Source organism: Coregonus lavaretus, assembly GCF_964263955.1.
Source record: "Coregonus lavaretus genome assembly, contig: HAP1_SCAFFOLD_386, whole genome shotgun sequence".
In the NCBI taxonomy this organism is placed as follows: domain Eukaryota; kingdom Metazoa; phylum Chordata; class Actinopteri; order Salmoniformes; family Salmonidae; genus Coregonus; species Coregonus lavaretus.
In genome coordinates, this window is record NW_028165272.1 from 399,572 (window position 1) to 426,579 (window position 27,008).

General features: G+C 42.7%; 1 protein-coding gene across 2 annotated transcripts; it reads right to left on the reverse strand.

The window, feature by feature from the left end:
- Nucleotides 1-361: 361 nt before the first annotated feature.
- Nucleotides 362-25,263, reverse strand: LOC311116036 (myosin heavy chain, fast skeletal muscle-like; the record flags this gene model as incomplete). 2 transcript variants are annotated; one of them, XM_084191170.1, is made up of 39 exons in its annotated part: nucleotides 362-382; nucleotides 661-792; nucleotides 1,242-1,337; nucleotides 1,426-1,530; nucleotides 3,194-3,364; nucleotides 3,492-3,617; nucleotides 3,725-3,928; nucleotides 5,711-6,019; nucleotides 6,197-6,321; nucleotides 6,667-6,832; nucleotides 6,968-7,151; nucleotides 7,302-7,498; nucleotides 7,642-7,760; nucleotides 7,933-8,059; nucleotides 8,161-8,550; nucleotides 8,911-9,001; nucleotides 9,187-9,332; nucleotides 9,431-9,607; nucleotides 9,931-10,173; nucleotides 10,424-10,679; nucleotides 14,542-14,678; nucleotides 15,063-15,186; nucleotides 15,444-15,561; nucleotides 15,666-15,753; nucleotides 15,847-15,911; nucleotides 16,356-16,659; nucleotides 16,885-17,055; nucleotides 17,150-17,299; nucleotides 17,453-17,571; nucleotides 18,216-18,354; nucleotides 18,786-18,889; nucleotides 19,716-19,814; nucleotides 20,044-20,104; nucleotides 20,281-20,373; nucleotides 20,576-20,684; nucleotides 20,948-20,975; nucleotides 24,271-24,427; nucleotides 24,563-24,697; nucleotides 25,048-25,263. In XM_084191170.1, the coding sequence occupies 39 exons, from the start codon at nucleotides 25,261-25,263 to the stop codon at nucleotides 362-364; spliced, it is 5,802 nt and encodes a 1,933-aa protein (XP_084047296.1). The 2 variants fall into 2 exon arrangements, with proteins under 2 accessions (XP_084047296.1, XP_084047295.1); XM_084191169.1 differs by having other exon boundaries at nucleotides 24,563-24,709.
- Nucleotides 25,264-27,008: the final 1,745 nt, after the last annotated feature.

The following is a 27,008-nucleotide window of genomic DNA, read 5'->3' on the forward strand; positions in this document are numbered from 1 at the left end:
CGCAGAGTGTAAAGGGTTAAAACTATCATTTTGATGTTATGGATGGTCAGTCCTTGCATCCATAGCTCTGTTCATGAATTTGAGAGTGGTTACATTTCTCCAGCCTCATCCCTCAGATGTTTACCTTAAAAAGTGACCCCTCTGTTGGATTGACCGCTTTGTTGTTGTTTGAATCCCATATTGCTCCTTTAATTAAAGTACAATATTTCTATGGTATGAAGAAAAGCTGTTTTCTGAGTAATAAGTCCACAGTCACAAAGAAAGTTTATGTAGGCCTACATATTTTTAATCAATGCTCAACATTTCACCATGAAAATCATATTTTATGCAACACAGGAAATTGATAAGACTTTGGTCTTGTTCATTCAGCAGCTTCTTTTCCCTGTAAGAAGAAATAAAAAATATAATGGATCAGTATTAATAATGAACATGATAAATATATGGATAGACTTGGATAGAATATAATGGATCAGTATTAATAATGAACATGATAAATATATGGACAGACTTGGATAGAATATAATGGATCAGTATTAATAATGAACATGATAAATATATGGATAGACTTGGATAGAATATAATGGATCAGTATTAATAATGAACATGATAAATATATGGATAGACTTGGATAGAAGTGTACGTTTAGCAGCAGTTCTGTACCTTTCCAGTGTCGCGGGTCTTGGCTCTGAGCTTGTTGACCTGAGTCTCAGCGATGTCAGCACGCTCCTCAGCCTCCTCCAGCTCATTCTGAACCTTCCTGAACTTAGACATGTGCTGGTTGGCTGCTTCCTCCTGGGTGAGGAAAACAGAGGAGAGCATAACATCAGTATTCAAAGTTTGAAGCTTCAGATAGCAAATTAATATTATTTTAAACGTTTTTTTTATTGATATATTTAGGATAGCAATGTAAATAGGGAGATAGATGATATAGCAGAGAAAGTGAGTGGTGGAACAGAGGGATCAAACTGCTGCCTCCAGGGACATATGTGATATAGGGGCGGCAGCACTACCACTAGACCAGCCCCCGGCACTAAGCTAAATAATATTCAACCCCATCTCTTTTAAATTGGTAACACATAGGCAGAGGAGTCACTGTGCATACATTTCTTCAGCAATTACTTGCACTATCAACTGAGTCATTGTTGACTGATGTGCAGTAGCAACACTTCAACTAAACTGTCTGGACATGAAGTTTTGTAATGTCTACTAGGGAACGTAAGCTTTCAGAGTATTTGACTCACCGCTTCCTCAGCCTGCCTCTTGTAGGCCTTCACTTTCAACTGCAGCTTATCTACCAGGTCCTGAAGTCTGCCAACGTTCTTCTTATCCTCCTCAGTCTGTGGGAGAAGATAAAAGAATCAATACCCCATAGTTTAATACACAAACCAGTGTGATTTAGTGTGTGAAGAAGGCACATGTTCTTACCTGGTAAGTGAGCTCCTTGACTCTGCGCTCATACTTGCGGACTCCCTTGACTGCATCTACACCTCTTCTTTGCTCGGCCTCCACCTCAGTCTCGAGCTCACGCACCTTTGTGGAAGAAATAAAGGTAGGCATTTATGTGAGACGTTACAAATCAGACGTTACAAATCTTTGTAAAAACAGAAGTATATTCTTCTGCTAGTCAAATCAAATCAAATCAAATCAAATTGGTCACATGCGCCGAATACAACATGTGCAGACATTACAGTGAAATGCTTACTTACAGCCCTTAACCAACAGTGCATTTATTTTTTACAAAAAAAGTTACAATAAAACAACAACAAAAAAAGTGTTGAGAGAAAAAAGAGCAGAAGTAAAATAAAATAACAGTAGGGAGGCTATATACAGGGGGGTACCGGTGCAGAGTCAATGTGCGGGGGCACCGGCTAGTTGAGGTAGTTGAGATAATATGTACATGTGGGTAGAGTTAAAGTGACTATGCATAAATAATTAACAGAGTAGCAGCAGCGTAAAAAGGATGGGGTGGGGGGGCAGTGCAAATAGTCCGGGTAGCCATGATTAGCTGTTCAGGAGTCTTATGGCTTGGGGGTAGAAGCTGTTGAGAAGTCTTTTGGACCTAGACTTGGCACTCCGGTACCGCTTGCCGTGCGGTAGCAGAGAGAACAGTCTATGACTAGGGTGGCTGGAGTCTTTGACAATTTTGAGGGCCTTCCTCTGACACCGCCTGGTATAGAGGTCCTGGATGGCAGGAAGCTTGGCCCCAGTGATGTACTGGGCCGTACGCACTACCCTCTGTAGTGCCTTGCGGTCGGAGGCCAAGCAGTTGCCATACCAAGCGGTGATGCAACCAGTCAGGATGCTCTCGATGGTGCAGCTGTATAATTTTTTGAGGATCTGAGGACCCATGCCAAATCTTTTCAGTCTCCTGAGGGGGAATAGGCTTTGTCGTGCCCTCTTCACGACTGTCTTTGTGTGTTTGGACCATGATAGTTTGTTGGTGATGTGGACACCAAGGAACTTGAAGCTCTCAACTTGTTCCACTACAGCCCCGTCGATGAGAATGAGGGCGTGCTCAGTCCTCTTTTTTTTCCTGTAGTCCACAATCATCTCCTTTGTCTTGGTCACGTTGAGGGAGAGGTTGTTGTCCTGGCACCACACGGCCAGGTCTCTGACCTCCTCCCTATAGGCTGTCTCATCGTTGTCGGTGATCAGGCCTACCACTGTTGTGTCGTCGGCAAACTTAATGGTGGTGTTGGAGGCACAATTGTTGTCTGTTCCTATGTACTTTTACCATTTTAAGTAGAGGGTCTATAATGAAAACAACTACTTTTCCTTCCGTAGGTGGGTTATTGAGAGAGATCGTCTTACACAATGCCCCTGTGTAGGGAATCTTATGCCCTCTGCCTATAACAGAACACACTTTATGTCACAAAAAAAAAATCCAGCGCTTTCCATGCCTTACTGCTTAAACACCTAGACTTTAGCTTTTAAGAGTCAATTACTCAAAAATGTAATAATGAAACGTATACAATGTATTTTAACACACTAATCTTCAGGGGGCACTTATTAAAAATGTATTTTCCAAAAAATTGCCAGTATGCCATATTCAAATCTTACCAAAAGTAGCTTTTTTTTGTCAGAAAATATAAATTTTCCTTAAGGGGGCATTTCCCCCGAAATACCTTATTTTTTATATGATCACATGCATTTCCAGCAGTTTGTCTTTCAATCCACCCTGCTGTTAACTCACCCTGGACTCCAGTTTCTGGAGCTGCTTCTTGCCTCCCTTCATGGCCAGATTCTCAGCCTCATCCAGGCGGTGCTGCAGGTCCTTGACTGTGACCTCCAGGTTCTTCTTCATCCTCTCCAGGTGAGCGCTGGTGTCCTGCTCCTTCTTCAGCTCCTCAGCCATCATGGCCGCCTGGAATGGTACTTAGTTTAATTTATGCACCAACTGGCACCAACCATAATGTCCCTCTGAGATATTTGTTGTGGTTAATCAGCCCAGCTACCATTGGCAATCTAGCAAATGTAATTCAAGGACTCACGTCAGTGATGGCCTTCTTGGCCTTGTCCTCTGCGTTCCTGGCTTCCTGGACGATGTCGTCCACCTCTCCCTGCACCTGAACCAGGTCAGTCTCCAGCTTCTTCTTGGTGTTCAGAAGGCTGGTGTTCTGAAGGAGGAAACAAGGCCATTTGTTTGACTCAGAAATTACGAAAATCTAAAAGCAAGCATTGCCGAATTCCATGTGTTTAATTAGAAATGGCTTTTGACCCGTACCTGGGAGTGCAACAGTCCGACACGCTCGCTGGCGTCTACCAGCTCAGTCTCAGCCACTTTGCGGCCTCTCTCTGTCTGCTCCAGAGCAACTCTCAGCTCCTCAATTTCAGCCACCATCAGACCGTTTCTGCGCTCCACCATGGCTGCCTGCTCCTTCATATCCTCTGAGAGGCGGACAGCGTCATCAAGGTGCAATTGGGCATCCTGGGGATCACAATTACATAGGTTCATTAGGACTTGTGGAAATAGAGCGATACGATCGGTGAGAGAAATGTTAATGGTTAAAAATGTTCCTCAATATTCCTACCTTTATACACTCTTAGAATTAGAATTTCTCATTGAACCATTGCTAGTCATATTTGCACCTTCAGTTAGTTGAGGGGTTCTTGGAGGTACCTTTAATGGTTCGATGTAGCTGGAGGCATGGCTTAGGTAGGGGCGTGGTTTAAGACGCTTACATTTTTTGGGCCACCTGTCAGAGTAAATTTAATTCCTGTTCATCTGTTCTGTTGTATTGTCATCACATGTTAATATTGAACACTGACAGTTTTGTAGCTTCAATGAGGCCAATGGAGGTGTATGAGTTGCTCATGAGAAAATCACAAAGTTAAAATTACTCAATTAGAATATGTAATTTGCATAAATATTCAAGGAACATTTTAATTTGCAGTTTATAAACTGAAGGTGATGAACAGGAATTACATTTATGCTAATGTTTGACGAAAAAATTATCCTACAATAAGCCACGCCTTCAATCTGATAGGCTGCCACCTCTACAATATATTATTAAAATGGTTCAAAATATAACCCCTCCCATCAAAAAAAGGTTCCGGTTTGAACCTTTAGACAGGAGTTATGAATAGCCGTTTCAGAGGGGATCCTCATTGAACCTTTTTCAACGAGAAAGGTTCCACAGGAGCAGCAACCCAAAAGATTATTCCAGGCACCATTACTTCTAAGAGTGTACAGTGTATTACAGTGTATTACAGTGTATTACAGTATATTACAGTGTATTACAGTGTATTGTGGTGTATTACAGTGTATTATAGTATATTACAGTGTATTACAGTGTATTATAGTATATTACAGTGTATTACAGTGTATTATGGTGTATTACAGTGTATTTTAGTATATTACAGGGTATTTCAGTGTATTACAGTGTATTATAGTATATTACAGTGTATTACAGTGTATTAGTCTTTACTTCTAAGAGTGTACAGTGTACTACAATGTATTAGTCTTTACTTCTAGGAGTGTACAGTGTGTTATTCTTTATTTCTAAGAGAGTACATTGTATTAGTCATTACTTCTAAGAGTGTACAGTGTACTACAATGTAGTCGTCTTTACTTCTAGGAGTGCACAGTGTATTAGTCTTTACTTCTAAGAGTGTACATTGTATTAGTCATTACTTCTAAGAGTGTACAGTGTACTACAATGTATTAGTCATTACTTCTAAGAGTGTACAGTGGATTAGTCATTACTTCTAAGAGTGTACAGTGGATTAGTCATTACTTCTAAGAGTGTACAGTGGATTAGTATTTTCTTCTAAAAGTGTACAGTGTATTAGTCTTTACTTCTAAGAGTGTACAGTGTATTAGTCTTTACTTCTAAGAGTGTACTGTTTATTAGTCTTTACTTCTAAGAGTGTACAGTGGATTAGTATTTTCTTCTAAAAGTGTACAGTGTATTAGTCTTTACTTCTAAGAGTGTACAGTGTATTAGTCTTTACTTCTAAGAGTGTACAGTGGATTAGTCATAACTTCTAAGAGTGTACAGTGGATTAGTCTTTACTTCTAAAAGTGTACAGTGTATTAGTCTTTATTTCTAAGAGTGTACAGTGGATTAGTCTTTACTTCTAAGAGTGTACAATGTATTACAGTGTATTAGTCTCTATTCCATTCCTATTTTCTATTATTTTCTACTGATTCACAAACAAATCCTTCCCCATGTTCAGGTTGTTGAGCCTGATGTCCCAGTCCCTTTACCTTGAGCTGTCCCTGGACGTTCCTCAGCTGTTTCTGGGCCTCAGCGGCCTGCCTGTTGGCGTGGCTCAGCTGGATCTCCATCTCATTCAGGTCTCCCTCCATCTTCTTCTTCACCCTCAGGGCGTCATTCCTGCTCCTGACCTCAGAGTCCAGGGTGCTCTGCATGGAGTCAACCACCCTCTGGCTGTTCCTCTTGATCTGTTCCATCTCCTCGTCCTTCTCAGCCAGCTTCCTGTCCACCTCACCCTTGATCTGGTTCAGCTCCAGCTGCACACGCAGAATCTTGGATTCCTCGTGCTCCAGTGTGCCCTGGACAAAGAGAAGCAGTCAGGTGAATTGTGCTCAATACATTTGGATGTGTATAACACAAGGAATTACATACTGTATAAATGACTACAATAAACAGCAATAAAGGGGAGCATTAGACTGTAGCTGGCATTGGCTAGTGTAACACTGCTTTTCCTATCAAACAGCTGTAGTTTGTACCTCAGCCTCCTCCAGAGCGGTCTGGATCTCAGACTTCTCTGTCTCCACGGTCTTCTTGGCCTTCTCCAGCTCATGGATGCTCTTGCCAGTCTCTCCGATCTGCTCAGTCAGGTCAGAGATCTCTTCTGCACACACAAACACAGGAGCAGATTATACTTCAGAGATTTCCACAGTGGATATCGCCAATGCACTGAAGTTTATAATGAATCATAATAACAGTTAATTAATTAACAGCATTTCATACTGTCTTCCAAATCGACTTGCCCCACACATCCTTGGGCTATTCAAAGGAACTTGGGCTATTCAAAGGAATACCAATTACAAGTTCCAAAAAATAACATTTTATACTTTACATGAATATTCTGAGACGGTTTAATAGTAATTTTGATATAATGTTGATGATTACAGTTAATTCCATTTTCAAACACTAGTCAAACATCAGTCAAATAGAACTGCTGTCAAATGCTCACGTTGCAGGTTCTTGTTCTCTCTCTTCAGAGTCTCCAGATGATCCAGAGCCTCCTCGTAGGAGTTCTTCATCTTGAAGAGTTCAGTGCTCATAGAGCGAGCCTCCTTCTGAGCTCCTTCCAGCTCAGCCTGACCCTCCTCATACTTCTGCTTCCACTCTGCCAGAACCTAGGGAAATACATGGGATTTTCATTAGAACTCATTGATGGAGAGTTTTGATTCAGAAATATGCTACAATTATACTACAACTGATCAAATAGCAGACAGAAAATATCACCTAGAGTGAGGTTTATAAATGTTCACCTTGTCAAAGTTCCTCTGCTTCTTGTCGAGGTTGGCGGCCATTGCGTTGGCTCTCTCAACGTCAATCATGAGGTCCTCCACCTCTCCCTGCAGTCTCTGCTTGGTCTTCTCCAGGGAGGCGCACTTTGAGTTGGTCGCCTCAATGGTCTCCTCAGCCTCCTGCAGACGCTGGGCCAGTTTCTTCCTGTTGGACAACAGAAGGTGGTGTTATGGTGAGCAATTTGCTGTGAGACAAATGTTGCACTACATATTGACATAACCTTTTCTCAGAGCCCCCTATCACCCTCACCATCCACACCATTTATTTGAGTTTTTGCAACTGCATGCAACTCACTTGGCCTCCTCCAGCTCCTCTGTGCGCTGGATGGCATCAGTTTCATACTTAGTCCTCCACTGAGCCACCTCACTGTTGGCCTTAGACATGCCGCGCTGCAGCTCTGCCTTGGCCTCCTGCTCCTCCTCAAACTGCTCTCTCAGGAGGTCACAGTCATGGCGGGCAGACTGGACACCGTGGGCCAGTGCATTTTTAGCCTGAGAAAGAAAGAAAGACAAAGAGAGATTAGATAGAGAGTAAAACAAATGGCAGTAGAAGTCTCTAAGGGTGGCGTAGTCACCGTCTATATGTATATAGAGCTCTAAATTGTGGTGGGTGGTCTCCATTTTGGGTCCCTTACCTTGACCTCCTCCTCAATCTGCCTCTTCAGTTCCTCCACCTGCTGGGTGAAGGCCTGTTTTCCTCTGTTAAGCTGAGACACCAGGGCTTCCTTCTCCTCCAGCTGGCGGCCAAACTCACCTGCAGGGAAAGAGTGACCTCTTGTTAATGGGGTCTCTGTTCTCTAAGATTGAAAATGTATTTGAGGTATTGTAGGGCAGAAACTATGTGGACTGGATTTAGAGCCCCAACACTTGTTATTGTTTACTACTGAAGTGTGCTACATTGGTTTGTTGTTCATTGTTGATGGTACCATTTTCTGTCAGGAGTCTGGCCCTCTGTCCGCTGATGTCGTTGACCTGGCGAGCATTCTCATCATTCTTAGTCTTGATCTCGCTCAGCTGGTCCTCAAGAGTACGGCACATCTTCTCCAGATTGCCCTGTTAGTGAAACATATGCGACTCCTGTCAACTTCAGTTTACTTGAATGGTAATGTAGCTGACCCTCCTCAACACTGCTTGACCAAAACATCACTACTCACCTTAGCCTTGGCGACAGCCTCCATGTTGCTGGAGAGGTCATCAATCTCCATCTTGTACTCACTCTTCTCCTTCTCCAGCTTCTGCTTTACGCGCTGCAGGTTGTCGATCTGCTCCCCGAGCTCAGCCACACTGTCGGCCTGCTTCTTGCGCAGAGCGGCGGCTGTGGCCTCGTGCTGCAGGGTGGACTCTTCAAGATCACGACGCAGCTTCTGGAACTCAGCCTCACGCTTCTTGTTCATCTCAATCTGAGCAGCAGTGGCGCCTCCGGCCTCCTCCAGCCTCTCGCTGATCTCCTCAAGTTCCCTGGAGAGGTCGGCCCTCTGCTTCTCAACCTTAGCCCTGGCAGCACGCTCAGCCTCAATTTCCTCCTCCAGCTCCTCAATACGGGCCTAGAACAGGGGGCAGGAGCAGGGGGTATGAACACTACAATACAGTTGAAACAATTGAACCTCACTACATAATAATAGTATGTACAGTATATTTAGCATAAATGTGTTAATACATAGCCAGTTACACTAACATATTTACTATATTAATTAGACAGTGTCCCAAGTGCGGAACTAACACCGGTAAGAAGCACCATCTTTCCATAGAAAGAAGCACCATCATGAAGCACCATCTTCCATCTTACTGAGCCGTCAGAAGCCACCAGGAAAAATGTGTGCTACCATAAGAAATGTGTCCGTTTTTTTCAGGAAATGATTCAGGTGTGTCCTTTCCTGGACACGAGCTTAGATCCTGTACTGTACCTGGAGTTCCTTGATCTTCTTCTGCAGCTGAGCTCCCAGAGACTGCTCATCCTCAATCTTGCTGAGGAGCTGGGTGGTCTCAAACTCCTTCCTAACAAACACAAACACGTTGATTGCAAAGTTCGATTTGGTTAGATAGTGTAAAGGGAGCCTATATTACCATTCTCTTTGCTTTTAAGAATCACATACAAATTAATAATTACAAGAATGAGCCAATAACAGCCATTATTTTGATCAAGATGGCAGGTAATACTGTGGTAATTGATTTGTGTTTACTTCTTGATTTTCTCATCAGACTGCTGCTTGTCATTCTCCAGGTCCATTATGGACTCCTGGGCCAGTTTCAGATCTCCCTCCAGCTTTCTCTTGGCTCTCTCAAGGTCCATACGGAGCTTCTTCTCTTGCTCCAGAGAACCCTCAAGCTACAAGATAAAAATACACATATATTGGTCAAATCTAAACAATTGAAGATAATATCATCTTACATACTATCATGGCCAAAATGTCAAACTCCACTCACGTCGTCCACTTGCTGTTCCAGCTTGGTCTTGGCCTTGGTCAGAGTGTTGACTTTGTCCTCCTCTGCCTGCAGGTCGTCCAGTGTCTGCTGGTGGGCCTCTTGGAGGGCTTTCTTCTCCTTGGTCAGCTTGGCAACACTCTCATCCACAGACGCCATCTCCTCTGTCAGGTTTTTAACCTGAAAACGACAACAACAAAATTAGTCTTTGGTCACTTCACCATGAAGGGGAGATTTAGTTTAATTAATATTAGAAATGTTTCAACAAGTGCTGTACTATAGATTCAACACTAGATGGCACTGTACTTCATTCCGGTGTATTGAGGGGAAGTCATAAAGGAGGGGGGAACAGAACATGTAATGAATGTGTGGATTACCCCACAAATGAAATTCCACTATTTTGTGTCTTAGTTTTTACAGCACCCACAAAAAAACTTGAATTCCTTTTCTGTTTTGAGTAGATTATTGTTTGGATTATTGTTTGGTTAGACTGTCTACGAAACCTTGTTTTCAGTGGCGTGCTTCTCCTTCTCCACTTTGGCCAGGGTGAGCTCCAGGTCATCAATGTCCTTCTTCAGCTCAGAGCACTCATCCTCCAGCTTCCTCTTCTTGGCAGTCAACTCAGCATTCATCTCCTCCTCATCCTCCAGCCTCTCGGTCGTCTCTTTGAGTTTGGCCTCCAGCTGGATCTTGCTCTTGATGAGCCCCTCGCACCTTTCCTCAGCATCGTTCAGATTCTCTGAATCCTGGTTCCAGAGCAGGAGAAAATATCATTGGCCTCTCTTTGTGTATCAAAATATAAACTTAGTTTGGTCAAATAGGTCAGTGCAAATCAATTTAAATGTGTGAAATATAAATATATACCATGGGCAATACATTTTTTTGAGATTGCCAAAGTGTGCGTGTGTTCACATGTGCAGATGTGTGTGTGATTGTGTTCGTGTCTGTGTTCATGTGTGTGTAAATGTGCTCTAATGAGTGTCGTTGCTCACTCACAGCTGCGACTTGAAGTGCCAGGTCATTCTTCTCCTGCACCATGGCCACCATCTTCTCCTCCAACTCCTTCTTCTTGGCCAGAGCCTTGGCCAGGTCCGTCTGCATCTTCTCATAGTTCTCCTTCATGTTGGCCAGCTCCTTCTCAGTCTCAGCACTCTTCAGCAGGGGCTTGATCTTGAAGTACACCTTCATCCATGGCCAGGTTTTCACATTCATGAATGAGCGGATGTTGTACTGGATGGTGAAGACAGAATCTCTGGTCGACAGAAAGGATGGAGTGGCATGGTGAGTGGCATGGTGAGTGGCATGGTGAGTGGCATGGTGAGTGGCATGGTGAGTGGCATGGTGAGTGGCATGGTGAGTGGCATGGTGAGTGACATGGTGAGTGGCATGCTTAAAGATCTCCTCCAGTGATTTTAGAACTTTTCCTGTGGAAAAGCGATATCCCAAGTATAAATACAGTAAAGTACACACACTAAAGGGTAAAAATATACATTTTGAAGAAAATAGTGTGAACTGCAGACTTCAAAGAAACTTCAAGGAGTTGGTCTGATGGTGGCTTTTCAAGTGGAGTTCCAGGTCTCTGGCAGCCTCTGGAACTTCCATTCTGCGGCCAACAAGGCAGAGTTCATCTCAGCCTATGCTACCCTCCAGTCCCTCGACTTCTTGGCGCTGACGGAAACATGGATTACCACAGAAAACACTCCTACTGCTCTTTCTTCGTCTAACCATGTGTTCTCGCATACCCCGAGAGCATCTGGTCGGCACGGCGGTGGCACAGGAATCCTCATCTCTCTAAAGTGGACATTCTCTCTTTTTCCCCTGACCCATCTGTCTATCTCCTCATTTGAATGCCATGCTGTCACAGTCACTAGCCCATTCAAGCTTAACATCCTTGTCATTTATCGCCCCCCAGGTTCCCTTGGAGAGTTCATCAATGAGCTTGACGCCTTGATAAGTTCCTTTCCTGAGGATGGCTCATCCCTCACAGTTCTGGGTGACGTTAACCTCCCTTCGTCTGCCTTTGACTAATTTCTCTCTGCCTCCTTCTTTCCACTCCTTTCCTCTTTTGACCTCAACCTCTCACCGTCCCCCCCTACTCATAAGTCAGGCAATACGCTTGACCTCATCTTTACTAGATGCTGTTCTTCTACTAATCTCACTGCAACTCCCCTCCAAGTCTCCGACCACTACTTTGTATCCTTTTCTCTCTCGCTCTCCTCCAACACTACTCACTCTGCCCCTACTCAGATGATAATGTGCCGTCGCAACCTTCACTCTCTCTCTCCCACTACTCTCTCCTCTTCCATCCTATCATCTCTTCCCTCTGCTAAATCCTTCTCCCTCTGATCTCCTGATTGTGCCTCCTCAACCCTCCTCTCCTCCCTTTCTGCATCTTTTGACTCTCTATGTCCCCTATCCTCCCGGCCGGCTCGGTCCTCCCCTCCTGCTCCGTGGCTTGACGACTCATTGCGAGCTCACAAAAGAGGGCTTCGGGCAGCCGAGCGGAAATGGAGGAAAACTAGACTCCCTGCGGACCTGTCATCTTTTCACTCCCTCCTCTCTACATTCTCTTCCTCTGTTTCCGCTGCTAAAGCCACTTTCTACCACTCTAAATTTCAAGCCTCTGCCTCTAACCCTAGGAAGCTCTTTGCCACATTCTCCTCCCTGCTGAATCCTCCTCCCCCTCCCTCCTCCCTCTCTGTGGATGACTTCGTCAACTATTTTGAAAAGAAGGTTGACGACATCCGATCCCCATTTATTAAGTCAAATGACACCGCTGGTCCTGCTCACACTGCCCTACCCTATGCTTTGACTTCTTTCTCCCCTCTCTCTCCAGATGAAATCTTGCGACTTGTGACGGCCGGACGCCCAACAACCTGCCCGCTTGACCCTATCCCCTCCTCTCTTCTCCAGACCATTTCCAGAGACCTTCTCCCTTACCTCACCTTGCTCATCAACTCATCCTTGACCGCTGGCCATGTCCCTTCAGTCTTCAAGAGAGCGAGAGTTGCACCCCTCCTCAAAAAACCTACACTCGATCCCTCCGATGTCAACAACTACAGACCAGTATCCCTTCTTTCTTTTCTCTCCAAAACTCTTGAGCGTGCCGTCTCTAGTCAACTCTCCTGCTATCTCTCTCAGAATTACCTTCTTGATCCAAACCAGTCAGGTTTCAAGACTGGTCATTCAACTGAGACTGCTCTTCTCTGTGTCACGGAGGCTCTCCGCACTGCTAAAGCTAACTCTCTCTCCTCTGCTCTTATCCTTCTAGACCTATCTGCTGCCTTTGATACTGTGAACCATCAGATCCCCCTCTCCACCCTCTCCGAGTTGGACATCTCCGGCGCTGCTCACTCTTGGATTGCGTCCTACCTGACAGGTCGCTCCTACCAGGTGGCGTGGCGAGAATCTGTCTCCGCACCACGTGCTCTCACCACTGGTGTCCCCCAGGGCTCAGTTCTAGGCCCTCTCATTTACATTTACATTTTAGTCATTTAGCAGACGCTCTTATCCAGAGCGACTTACAGTTAGCACCCTCTCCTTTTCTCTCTATACACCAAGTCACTTGGCTCTGTCATATCCTCACATGGTCTCTCCTATCATTGCTACGCAGACTACACACAACTAATTTTCTCCTTTCCCCCTTCTGATAACCAGGTGGCGAATCGCATCTCTGCATGTCTGGCAGACATATCAGTGTGGATGTCGGATCACCACCTCAAGCTGAACGTCAGCAAGACGCAGCTGCTCTTCCTCCCTGGGAAGGACTACCCGCTCCATGATCTTGCCATCACGGTTGACAACTCCATTGTGTCCTCCTCCCAGAGTGCAAAGAGCCTTGCGTGACCCTGGACAACACCCTGTCGTTCTCTGCTAACATCAAAGCGGTGACCCAATCCTGCAGGTTCATGCTCCACAACATTCGCAGAGTACGACCCTACCTTACACAGAAAGTGGCACAGGTCCTAATCCAGGCACTTGTCATCTCCCGTCTGGATTACTGCAACTCACTGTTGGCTGGGCTCCCTGCCTGTGCCATTAAACCCCTACAACTTATCCAGAACGCCGCAGCCCGTCTGGTGTTCAACCTTCCCAAGTTCTCTCATGTCACCCCGCTCCTCCGCACACTCCACTGGCTTCCAGTTGAGGCTCACATCTACTACAAGACCATGGTGCTTGCCTACGGAGCTGTGAGGGGAACGGCACCTCCTTACCTTCAGGCTCTGTTCAGACCCTACACCCCCTCAGCCCAGTCACCCGCTCAGCCCAGTCAAAGCTATTTGCTGCTCTGGCACCCCAATGGTGGAACAAGCTCCCTCACGACGCCAGGACAGCGGAGTCACTGACCACCTTCTGGAGACACTTGAAACCCCACCTCTTTAAGGAATACCTGGGATAGGATAAAGTAATCCTTCTACCCCCCCCCCCCCTCCCCCACCCCCCCATTAAAAAAAAGAAGAAAAAAAGTGGTTGTCCCACTTGCTATCATAAGTTGAATGCACCAATTTGTAAGTCGCTCTGGATGAGAGCGTCTGCTAAATGATGTAAATGTAAAATGTAAATGTCTGATGTTGGCTTTGTGATGTCATCGGCCTCCCCCCTTGCTTGAGGAACAATAGAGGAGCAATAGAGAACAAAAGAGGAAAGCCCCACCCCTCACTTGTGCCATGCCATGAGGATACCTGGAGCACCTAATGAGATGTGCCTTTTGTTAAGTAAATCAGGTGTTTAATGAGGTGAAAAGGAGACTGGGGTAGGACTTTAAAGCTACGTTCTGGGATTCAAAGAATAACAAAACGGGGACCAATGCCACTTTTTGCATACAGCTGAGGAATTGGGCTAGGGAAATGTAACCCCACTTACATTTATAGACAGCTCTCTAGATGAAAGGACTGACAGGTAATGCTAAGATCAGGAGGAGTCATATTCTTCAAGAATGAATGGGTAAATATCACAAATTTAAATAACAATTGAACAGCTTGTTAAATCCCAAACTGCTGCTATAACACACTTTCTCATAGTGAACAACTCACAGCATATACAGTCTGTAATCATAATGCTTTACATACAGGTGGTTGACAGAATTCTTTGCCAAGTTGTCTACTATTCCTCACCTCCTCTCCATCATCTTGGTGAACTCTCTCCTCATGAGGAATCCACGGCTGAGAGCCTGGACCATGCCGACCAGAGAGGCCAGCTTCTCATCTCTCATCTCCTCAAGGACACCCAGCAGACCGGCTTTGAAGAACACCTGACACAGGTAAACATGGTCAATTATGGTACCTCTGTCAGATGGTGACAGATAGAAAGGGTTGAATCAAAAGAGAGGAACAACGCCACTAGATTGATTTCACCAACATAAACATTGCAGTGCTTACAAACAAACCATGGGATAGGTTGTTTATAAGTTGTAAGTTATTTTACAGTTGTAGATGAATAATGTACACTGATACAGATAACTGCAGCCACACCACTCTGACACAATGCACATGATAATTAATTGAGATTTTTTCAAATTCTTAAGAAATAACGAAAAGATGGATAGATCAACTGGAGAGACATTGAATGGTTAGAATTTATATTATCATTGAGGTTGTGTTTTATTGTTAGCTTTTGCTGGAGGTATTTGACTGACCTTGGTGTGTCCAAACTTGTAATCCTCATGATTCACATCAATGGACCCAAGCAGCTTCTCAGAAGCCTTCTTGTTGTCCATGAACTGGCCCTCGGGGATGACACTGGCATTCAGTACTTTGTACCTGAATGAGGAGACATGTTTAACATGTGGTAGAAATTTAACAAACGTCAAGTTATAATAGGTTGGTTATATTACGTTAAAGAGAAGGCTATTCTGATGTTGGGAAAACCCTTAGAGAATATATTTCTGTGTGTCTGTCTGTTTGTGTGTGTGTGTGTGTGTGTGTGTGATTGTGTGCGTGTGTGATTGTGTGTGTGTGTGATTCTGTGTGTGTGTGTGCGTACATGCAGGAACTGTTTTGTGTTTGTGTGTGTGTACCTCTGCTTGAAGTCAGCATAGATGATTCTGCTGGGGAAGCCCTTTCTGCAGATCCTGATACCTTCTAGAACACCATTACACCTGAGCTGGTGGATAACCAGGAAGTTCTCCATCAGACCTGGAAACACAAACCAAGTCTCATTAACAGGTTAAAGATTGGTTCGTTAAGGTCACTGATACTGTACTGATAATATGTCATATTTAACTCAATATTTCTTGTACCTGGAGTCTTTGTCTCGTTGGGGATCAGGCAGCGCACAAAGTGAGGATGAGTGCTCCTCAAGTTGGTCATCAGCTTGCCCAAGTTCTCCTGTAAGAGGGTTACAAACCATTTTCTCAGAGATCATTTCTGATAATCAATGCACCTTTAGAAAGCCTGAACATACACATTTTAAAAGCTCACCCTGAACTGGGAGGACACAGTCTGCATGGAACCACCCTTCTTCTTGCCTCCTTTCTTGGTTGTATCTGTTAAAATGGGGAAAAGTGATATATGATTCTAAATTAGAGAATGTCAGGTTAACTTCACACTTATCTTAATGCAAATGCTGCCAATGAGATTGTGTAAAATAACACCTATTGTATGAGTACATTAACAGAGCGGCACGTCTTGCTCTTCATTGTAATCAGAGGGCTCATATAAATACTATGCATGCCAGTCCCTCTTGGCTAAGGGTTGAGGAGAGACTGACTGCATCACTTCTTCTTTTTATAAGAAACATTAATATGTTGAAAATCCCAAATTGTTTGCATAGTCAACTTACACACAGCTCTGACACACACACTTACTCCACCAGACATGCCACCAGGGGTCTTTTCACAGTCCCCAAATCCAGAACAAATTCAAGAAATGTAAATGTAGCAACAGCAGATTAACCCTTTAAAGGAGTTTTAATATGATGCTAGTCTTACCCTCAGGTGGGGCAGCGACATACAGGGTAGCCATAAGTTTGACTGAGGACTTCCCATACAGCTGAAGAACTGAGTCGTTCAGGGGGTCCTTGTTCTTGTCCAGCCAGCCAGTGATGTTGTAGTCCACCGTGCCGGCGTAGTGCACCAGGGAGAAGTGGGCCTCTGCCTTGCCTTTAGCAGGCTTGGGCTTCTCAAACGCCTTGTTTTTCCCAAGATGCTGGTCATACAGCTTGTTCTTGAAGGAAGTGTCTGAAGCCTTGGGGAACATGCACTCCTCTTCAAGGATGGAGAAGATGCCCAATGGCTTTACGAAAAGAGATGTATATCAAATTAGTGATATTTACATTTAGGATCACATATATTCCTTTAGCAAGAACGCTATTATCAGAGTATCTTCATTTAGGGGCACATAATAGGATACAGAGTTCTCAACAGTCAGATACCTTGTACCACTGTGATAATATCTCACACAGCGCTCTCTATGAGCTTTTGCTGTTGAGGTCCATTACAATCCTGACAGACAGTTTACCTTCTCAATAAGCTCAATGCAGGCAGCCAAGTCCATGCCAAAGTCAATGAAGGCCCAGACGATTCCCTCCTTCTTGTACTCCTCTTGTTCAAGGACGAACATGGTGTGGTTGAAAAACTGTTGCAGTTTCTCATTGGTGAAGTTGATGCACAGCTGCTCCATGCTGTTGTACTGTTGATGGAATTTGAAAAGGGATCATTTCATCATACAGGGCTGTAATCCCTCTCAATCACAACTAATTGTCTTGTTCTGGTCTCATACTCACATCAAAGATCTCAAACCCAGCAATGTCAAGCACACCGATATAGAACTGCCTTGGATTCTTGGTGTCCAACATCTCGTTGATACGGATGACCATCCACAAGAACATCCTCTCATAGATGGACTTGGCCAGAGCCGAGACTGAGTTATTAACCTGCAATGATAATACCTCAAATGAATACATGAGACATTGACCATGTATAGTGAGAAGGTGAGAAGACATCACTATTCAAAACAAGCAACGCACTAATCACCTAAATATTTCTGGTGCTCAGAAAATGGTAGATGCTGTGTTTGGCCTCCTTACCTGAGGCACAGTCTGTCCCTTGGTCACATACTCGTTGCCGACCTTCACTCTGGGGTAGCAGAGGGCCTTCAACATCTCAGCTGAGTTCAGGCCCAGCAGGTAGCCGATTTTATCAGCCACTGGAGAGAGAACCAACAACAACAGACTCAGGAACACAAGATCACTTGATTCTGATGTCACACTGACAAAAGGATTTGGCCGTGTTTTCTGTGGGTTCGTTGAACCCACATTGATAATTTCAAATCATTTCTGGAGGTTGGAATTTGGTCTCCATAAATGATCTCCTGCCGGACTTTGATGAGGCGCTGTCTGTCTTACATATTGTATATCTATGAGTGGGACTGGGAATGGGACTAATGCTTTATATTATGTATATCTATTTTTGGGACTTGGAATGGGACAAATTCTTTACATATTGTATATCTATGAGTGGGACTGGGAATGGGACTAATGCTTTACATATTGTATATCTATGAGTGGGAATGGGACTAATGCTTTACATATTGTATATCTATGAGTGGGACTGGGAATGGGACAAATTATTTACATATTGTATATCTATGAGTGGGACTGGGAATGGGACTAATGCTTTACATATTGTATATATATGAGTGGGACTGGGAATGGGACTAATGCTTTACATATTGTATATCTATGAGTGGGACTGGGAATGGGACTAATGCTTTACATATTGTATATCTATGAGTGGGACTGGGAATGGGACTAATGCTTTACATATTGTATATCTATGAGTGGGACTCACCCTCTGTGCCGTCTGGCTCGGCCTGCTCCTCACGCTGTTTCTGCTTGAATTTCAAGTTGCCATGGTGCAATACAGCTCCTGTCAGCTTGTAGATGCTCATCTTCTCATCATTATTGAAGCCCAGGATTGTAATGGCATCCTGGTATTTGACAGGAAGTACAACAGTGATGAACTGAACGGTAGTTTGCTCACTTACAGTACACTACAGTTCTTTGCTCTCACCAGAACAAATGGGATGGATATATTTGACTGGCTTTCACAGAGCCACATGATTACGCTTGGCCAACACTAGTAGATGACAGTACAAAAGGAGTTTTCCACAGTTTCACAGGGCACTTAGTGGCCCTCTCTTGTGGATGTCTTACATGTGTGTGCCTCAAGGTGAAGTGTGACGTCATGAAGAATGCCTTGAGGCACATGCCTAACTAAAACAAGGCATTTAGAATCTGACAAAAAATTACATGAAAATTCCCAGCTGTTTCCAAGTTGGAATTGAACAGTGCATTCAGTGTGTATGGTGGTTCTACCCATTCCATATCTAGAGTTTGGTTAACCCTTTGTTTGACTCACGTCTGTGGCATCCAGCTCTTCCTTGTCGTTGATGCTGGCCACAGTGATCTGACCCTGGCTGCACATGGGGAAGTCGTAGGGGTTGGTGGTGATGAGCGCCATTTCTATGGACAATGGAGAATGTCTTGTCAGTTAAATCTCTTAGAATTGTGCTGTCCTACCTTTACAGTATCTCTCCTTCCTTTACTCAATAGATGGACTCAACTATATCACTGTTAAGGTTTCAAAACTATCGTTAATTGATCAAAGTTACCGGAATGTTCAGTAATTTTGGTAATTAGCAGAAAATCCATCGCAATCTATCGTAACTTTGGTAAAATATACTTTAATAACTTTTTAAAAATGTATTCATATATACGTCTCTTCCAACTATTCCAACTGCCACCAGTTTGATGCCAAAATATTGACAACCAATACATATTGACATAGTAAAATGAATCAGATTTTGTAAAAATAAATTGAATAATTACATTTCATGCTGAAACCCTGATATTAAACACCAATGGTATTCACTAAGTTCATGGTTTATATTTAGGATAATGTTTTACAGATTTGTCATTCTATTTTCTATTTTAAAATCATATTATATTAATAATTGTTTCATATTTTACTTGTGATAAGGCCACACAGAGGGCCAGAGATAATTACAGACCCCTGGGATAATCTGAAACACCCAAAAGGGCCACTGGATGTTTTACATAAAATCCTTGAAAGATACCAAAATGCTGGTAGTTTACTGGTAAACTTGGAAAAGTTTCCAGTAAAATACCCTCCATTTGCAAACCTAATCACAGTGCATTACTTTCTTAAAGACCTAATCCATATCTAGATGCCTTGTTACATTGGATGTACTCATTGTAATACTATTAATAGTCTGGACTGTGGAAATTTTTTTAAGGGGAAACATGTCCTCTGAAACTCTTTGCATACCAACGATCTCAGGTTTATGATTGGTCATCATCTGGAAGAAGATGTGGTAGCCTCTCTCATCGGGAAGCTGGAAGGACACTCTGGACTTCTCTAGCAGGTCTGAGAGAGAAAGAGAGAGAGATTGGCACAAAGAGAGAGAGCGAGAGAGAGAGAGAGAGAGAGAGAGAGAGAGAGCGAGAGAGAGAGAGAGAGAGAGAGAGAGAGAGAGAGAGAGAGAGAGAGAGAGAGAGAGAGAGAGAGAGAGAGAGAGAATTAGATAATTATGATCTCCCAAAAAAAATCTGTGTGAATTTAGTAAAGCATTGAAAAAAAATCAAAATCAACTCACAAGTCTCAATGTCAGCTTTAGCCAGTTTGCTACCTTGGAAGTGAATCCTGATGAATTTACCCTATAGTAGAGCATGGGGGTTAGAAATAGGTCAACTAAATAAATCTATAGTTTTACCTTGATAGACCCCTTTAAATGTTACAGAATGTTGGACATCTATTGATATAACAAAAGGGAACTACTGAAATAAATGTTTCCAATCTAAGGTAACTTTCACAGTATGCCCTTCATACTTACAAAGCGAGACGAGTTGTCGTTCCTCACTGTCTTGGCATTACCGTAAGCCTCCAGCAGAGGGTTAGCTGCAATGATCTGATCCTCAAGAGACCCCTGATTGAGACAAACACATTTACATTTTAGTCATTTAGCAGACACTCTTATCCAGAGCGACTTACAGTAGTGAGTGCATACATTTTCATACTAGTCCCCCGTGGGAATCTACACGGTTGCTCATAAACTGGTAAAGTTAGTTTTTCTCAATCGCTTGAACACAGCCCACCAAACTGAAATGTGTTAGAAAGGTAAAACCTACCTGCATTTTGCCTGGCTCTGCTTCCTTCTTGGCACCAGAAACTGCAATGGTGGCGAAGTACTGGATGACACGCTTGGTGTTGACAGTCTTTCCTGCACCGGATTCTCCACTGGTTAATATAACAGAGAAAGAGGGGTTTTAGTCACATGTTTGAATGTCAGATTGGTTTTCACTAAGAAATAGCATTGAAAAATACACTGTTGACCTGGTTTCTTACATAAGTAAATAATTAACAAATATTCCCACTCATCAACTTATTATTATGCATAGCCTAATCCATTCATTATGTCATATATTTTCATCACACCCAAGTGACCCAACATATTGCAGTAGAAACACTTTCTCAAGTGAGATTTTTAGTACACAACTCACGTAATCAGGACGGACTGGTTCTCCTGGTCTGTAACCAAAAAACATATTGCTTATCATACTCGAGCAACATTCTGGGTACATTATTGAATTCATAGCATCATCATGAATTTCATTTAGGAACATTTTTCATTCAAGGTTACTGAAATCAGATATTACCAGCAAACTGTTCCAACCTAGACTAGAAAACAGTAGATGACTCTCTAAAGCATATTTTAACTTCCATCCATCCATGCATCCATCAATCCATCCATCAATCTATCCATTAATCCATCCATCAATCCATCCATCAATCCATCCATTAATCCATCCATAACCACTTATGGACTTTGAGATCCAAGTAGGAAGTAGACCCCAGCAAAATGCAGGAAGGTTGTGGCTTTTAAACTCATTTCAGTTTTCTTGGCTGTGTAAACTTTTATTCCACCAGTGAATCCTGTTTCAAGAAAAGTGTTCAAGCAATCGAGAAAACTGACTTGACCACTTTACCAGATTCTGAGCAAGTTGTGTTTGTCTCCATCAGTGGCCTCTTAAGGATCTGATCAACGCAGCTAACCCTCTGCTGGAAGCTTACGGTAATGCCAAGACAGTGAGGAACGACAACTCCATATCAACATAGGACAATTTAAATGTTTCTGTATCTCTTGCTACCTCTGTCCCTAAGCAGTTTGATTGTCTCGTTCTTAACGTGGACCTTGGTCATAATAACCAGCTGACACTAATGGGAGTTCATCACCCTCCCTCGGCTCTCTCATGTGCTCTTAACAATTTATCTGAATTGGTATCTAAGTGTGGTCAATCTGAACTATCTATGATGGGTGATTTTATTGACTGGAGGTCACCAGTGTCAGATACACTGAAAGATATTTGCTCTGAGCTAAACCTGTCTCAGCTGATAACTGAGCTTACACGGCCAAATCCTAAAGATCCATCGAAATCTACCCTGATTGATCTTATTTTCACAATAACGCCAGATGAATATGTTGCTGGTGGGGTTTTCCCACAGGATTTTTGTGACCGTTGCCCAGTTGTCTGTGTCAGAGATGTGAAAATGTGTACATCTAAGCCTCGTGTAATCATTAAGAGGCACTTAAAAAACGTTAGTGAACAAGCTTTTTTTACATGATCTATAATTGAGTGACCTTGACTGTATCTCAGCTATCCCTGAACCTGATTTGTCTTTAAGCTTTTTTCAAAATATCTTCAATACTATTGTAGATAATCATGGCCCCTTCAAAACTGATTCATCTGAAGTCATTCATAAGAGAATTGTTGCCTTGGTCAAGGCCAGGAACACAGGCTTAGGCCCGGATTGGTAATCTTTTAGACAACTGAGGACTCAATGTGTAAGACTGACCAAGAAAGCTAAATCTGATTATTTTGTAAATACTCTTTCTGATTGTAATGGGAACCCGGCTAAATTCTGGAAAACGGTCAAATCTCTAAAGGGTTGCACTTCCTCCTCTCTGACCCAACTAATTCATTCAGACTCTGGCCCCGTTACGGACAAAAATGCTATCATTGATGCATTTAATCGTCTTTTTATTTCAGCTGGCTATCTTTTTTGAAAGAGCATCTAACTCTTGTATCTCTTAGAGTGGGCTGAACGCTGATTCAGGAATTTTGCAGATTGAAAACGGTAGTCAAGATTTTGCATTTCAGTAAATCACAGAAAAATAAGTCCTTGATGCCTTACTTTCTATAGATACCTAGATATCCACAGGGGCTGACCAATTGGAGCCGGGTCTGCTCAAGTGTGCTGCCCCCCGCATTGCTGGCTCAGTAACCCATATCTTCAATCTAACATTGTTCACAGGAAATATTCCAAAAGTATGTAAAACAGCTTATGTGCTGCCAGTCCATAAGGGCAGGGATAGTAGTTATCTTGATAATTATCGTATCATCTCCAGGCTTCCATGCTAAGATTCTCAAATCAAAACAAGCAACTTCACACATTTTATCTGAGCATAGTACTTTAAATATAAATCAATCAGGGTTTAGGCCAGGGCACAGCACTAATCACAGCACCCACATTAGTTGTTAATGATATTGTCAACGCTTTAGACACTAAACTGAATTGTGCCGCCTTGTTTGTGGACCTTTTCAAAAGAGTTTGATACTGTTGATCATGCTATTTTATTGAACAAGTTGTCCTCGATTGACCTGAGCTTTGACGCCTGCTTATGGTTTCATTATTATCTTAGCGACAGAACTCAAGCCATCGTAATTGATGGGGTTAAGTCCGAATTTCTTGAGGTACTTAAAGGGTCGATACTAGGACCTGTTCTTTTCACCATTTATATAAATGCTATCTGTTAAAAATGGTACATTTCTTCTATATGCGAAATTTGCTATTATGTACACAATTGCCCCGACTGCTGACCTGGCTGTATCAAGGCTCCTGTCTGATCTGCAGCTGTAAAGGAAGCCCTTACTGATTTAAAACTTGTGCATAATATTGTCAAAACTAAATACATGTTGTTTTCAAGTTCTTGTAAGATTATTTCAGATGGATTACATCTTCACACATCAGATGGTTTTATAATTAAACGAGTCCCTGCATACAAATACCTTGTTATTTTATTTGAAAATGATTCATCATTTAAAACACATACGAATGAGCTTGTTAAGAAACTACGTTTTAAAGTGTGCTTTTTTTTGTTTTTTTTACAGAAACAGATCTTGTCTCTCTCTAGTCAGCAGGAAGCAGATTGTGCAGTCAGCCTTTCTACCTGTTCCTGATTATGGTGATAGTATTTATCAAAGTGCAGCTGCTTCTACTCTTAAACTCATGGAGGCCGTTTTTCATAACGCCATGATTCATTTTATCACAGGAGACAGTTGTATTAGTCATCTCTGTGTTCTTTACCATAACGCCCTTCGTTTTATCACAGGAGACAGTTGTATTAGTCATCACTGTATTCTTTACCAAAAGGTCGGCTGGACCTCTTTGATGTCACGTTGATCACATCGTTACGCTCTATTTGTTTACAAAGCCCTGCTCCACAAGCTTCCGACTGACCTAACGTCACTGTTAAGATTTAAAATGACTAGTTACCAAACCCCTGTTCACAGGGTCGGTTAATAACTCTGGAGACTCCTTTGGTGTGTAAATAGTTAGGGACGACAGCATTTAGATTTCTTGCTCCACATGTTTGGAAAGATGAATCCAAAATGCATTTAGAATAGATGTGTTAGTGACCCTGGGGCACATCCATCCATCCATCCATCCATCCATCCATCCATCCATCCATCCATCCATCCATCCATCCATCCATCCATCCATCCATCCATCCATCCATCCATTCATCCATGAGAGCTCGTACCAATCTGCATGAACTGAAAGGCGTTGTCAGAGACGGAGAAGATATGGGGTGGAGCCTCCATCCTCTTCTTCCCTCTGTAGGCGTTGACAACCTCCATGTCGTACACAGGAAGCCACTTGTAGGGGTTCACCGTGGCACAGAAGAGCCCAGAGTAGGTCTGGATGAAAGGGATTCAACTAAATTAGGGGATTAGCTCAATCAGATTGACTTTTACCTGGATTTATGTGAGGATGTAGGTGTGTGTTTCTCAGGTTCATGTGTGTGTGTGTGTAAGTTTATGCAGGTATCTTACATAGATCATCCATGCTGCATAACGCTCTTTGAGGTTATACAACACAGAGGCTTCATTCAGGTAGGTCATCATGGCCATGTCCTCAATCTTGTCGTACTTAGGTGGGTTCATCTGGTAGACGTCTGCGTCTTTGAACTCTTTTCCTGCCTGAAACCGTCAAAAATATACATGACTGAATGCTTTTTGCTCATTAAATACGAGTTCAATCTTTAAATATATATTTTTAACTGCATACCCCCATCTAATCCAACTACTTTGTTATCACCCACTGACACATACATGGTGATTCTTAACTAGTCCATATACATTTGTAATTAGCAGCGATAAAATGTATGTGTTTGAAGGTTATATTCTGCTTACAAAAAAAACCAGAGGAATCCTTCTCAATCTATCTTTTGTTACTGATTTCATTTTGCCTGTTGGCATGTTTGGATAATTTTGATGTTTATTTCAAGAAATGGAGTACTTGCACAAATCAGGCTTACCTCCTTAGTGCCGTCAGGATGCGTGACTGTTACAGTACACTTCCCTTCGGCCCTGGCAGTGACCAGACCCTTAAGGTACAGCTCCTTGGTGTCTGACACATAGCAGGCGTTCTTTGAATCAAACGGTGCGGTTTGTGCCTCCATCCTCTCCTTCTCAGGCTTACGGAGGTATATGGCAGCCTTGCCGTAGATTTGCATCTCCGCGTCCGTACTCATGGTGACGGATCACTAGGAAAGAGATGAGACAAGAAAACATGATTGACTCTGTGGTGCTTCCTCCCCAGTGAACAGAGCTGTGAGTGGTATCTCTCACAGAACATTTGTCACTTTTCTTATGAAGACTCAAACTATGTCTCACCTTCTTTTTCCCCTCCTACAGATGAATTTGTACTTCTTGGAGGACCCTGGGAAACATTAGGGTGTTGTGAATACACACAAAAACCGTTTGAATGGCATCATTCAACACAATCATTACGGCCAATTCAACTACAGGTGCAACTTGTAACATTCATTTTCCTATTGGCAACTCACTTTACTACACATTCTGTCAAGAATTCAAATAAAACCCCTAAAAACCCAGTTACATTCTAGACCACCCCCTCAATTTACAAACAGCAGGAGCACTACATTTGACCCTAAAAAAAAGCTACAGGTTTGAAGTAAAACACATTTAAAGCAAAAACAATTTTTTTCCCCCAAAACAACATTTTAAATGAATGCCACTTGATTGCATATTGTAAAATCTGACAAGGGACATGTAAATAAGTCCGTCCAGAAGTCAATTCCTACAGTGCAGTTAGCTACTGACTCAGATGCTGAGCGCAAAAAAAAATTATACAAATGGAAACATCTAAGGAGGCGGAGAGTCTTACCACAGAGAAGGAAGGGATCTGACTTATGGATGCTGGGGTCTCAGCCTGCTTATATCTGGTTGAAAGTGCCAACCAAGCAAAAGTTAATTATGGACCACTCTGGTAAAGGAAATGGATCGGATGAGAGACCTCTGTATTTCTGTGTCTCACTAGCGCCACCAACTTCCAGGAGCGCTAACACTCCCATTACATGACTTTTTAATGTCATATTTGTCTCTGAATTAAATTGAATTAACATCAGTGAGAAATGTCATTACTAATAATGATTACAGTATCAAAAGTTTGAGTTATCAGATTGACTCCAATGTTACTACCATTGCCCCTCAAATACTGTAATGGAGTCCATGTTACCCCACTACCACTAAAAACATTTCATAATAATCTGACCTTATTTCGTTTAGCTACATTAATCTTTATCAACAACTTAATATGTGTATTTTGACCCATGTTTCTCTATTTTGCTTGTCAACACATCTGAACTGTGTCCTCAGTCACCTCATGCTTGTGATTTATCACCCTGGTGAAACCATATTAAATAAACATTTAAAAGCTGGAACAGAAACATTTAGCCTTTCAATTACAGCTTCATCAAAGTGTTCAATCAACTGTGTAGTTATTTATCTACAGTCTGATCTATTGAAGATGCTGCAGGGGCTTTTATTGGTCTCACATTTCAGTTGGCTAAAACCATCCAGTGGGATTCTTAAGGCTTACATAACATTAGTACAGTGCTTCAATCATCTCATCCACTCATATTTCTGACAGCAATATAGCTGCCTCAAACTTCTACTACACTCTGAAGTTAACCGTTTAGCAGCTGGTTTTTAATAAAACTGCTATAAAATGAATAGGGGATAATTACAATAAAGTAACAGATTACTTTCCATTTCCATTTTAATTAATCCTTCACATTACAGTTTTAATATCTTTCTAAAAGACAGCTCTAGCAACTTGTGAAGGAGCCACCATCAGCAGAGACGTTGGTTAAAATGATCTTTAATACATGTATCTGAGCAAGGTCTTCTTTAAAGTCAGACATTTCACAGCCTTCAATGTCGATCACATCTTTTCTGTTTCAAAACCTCTACA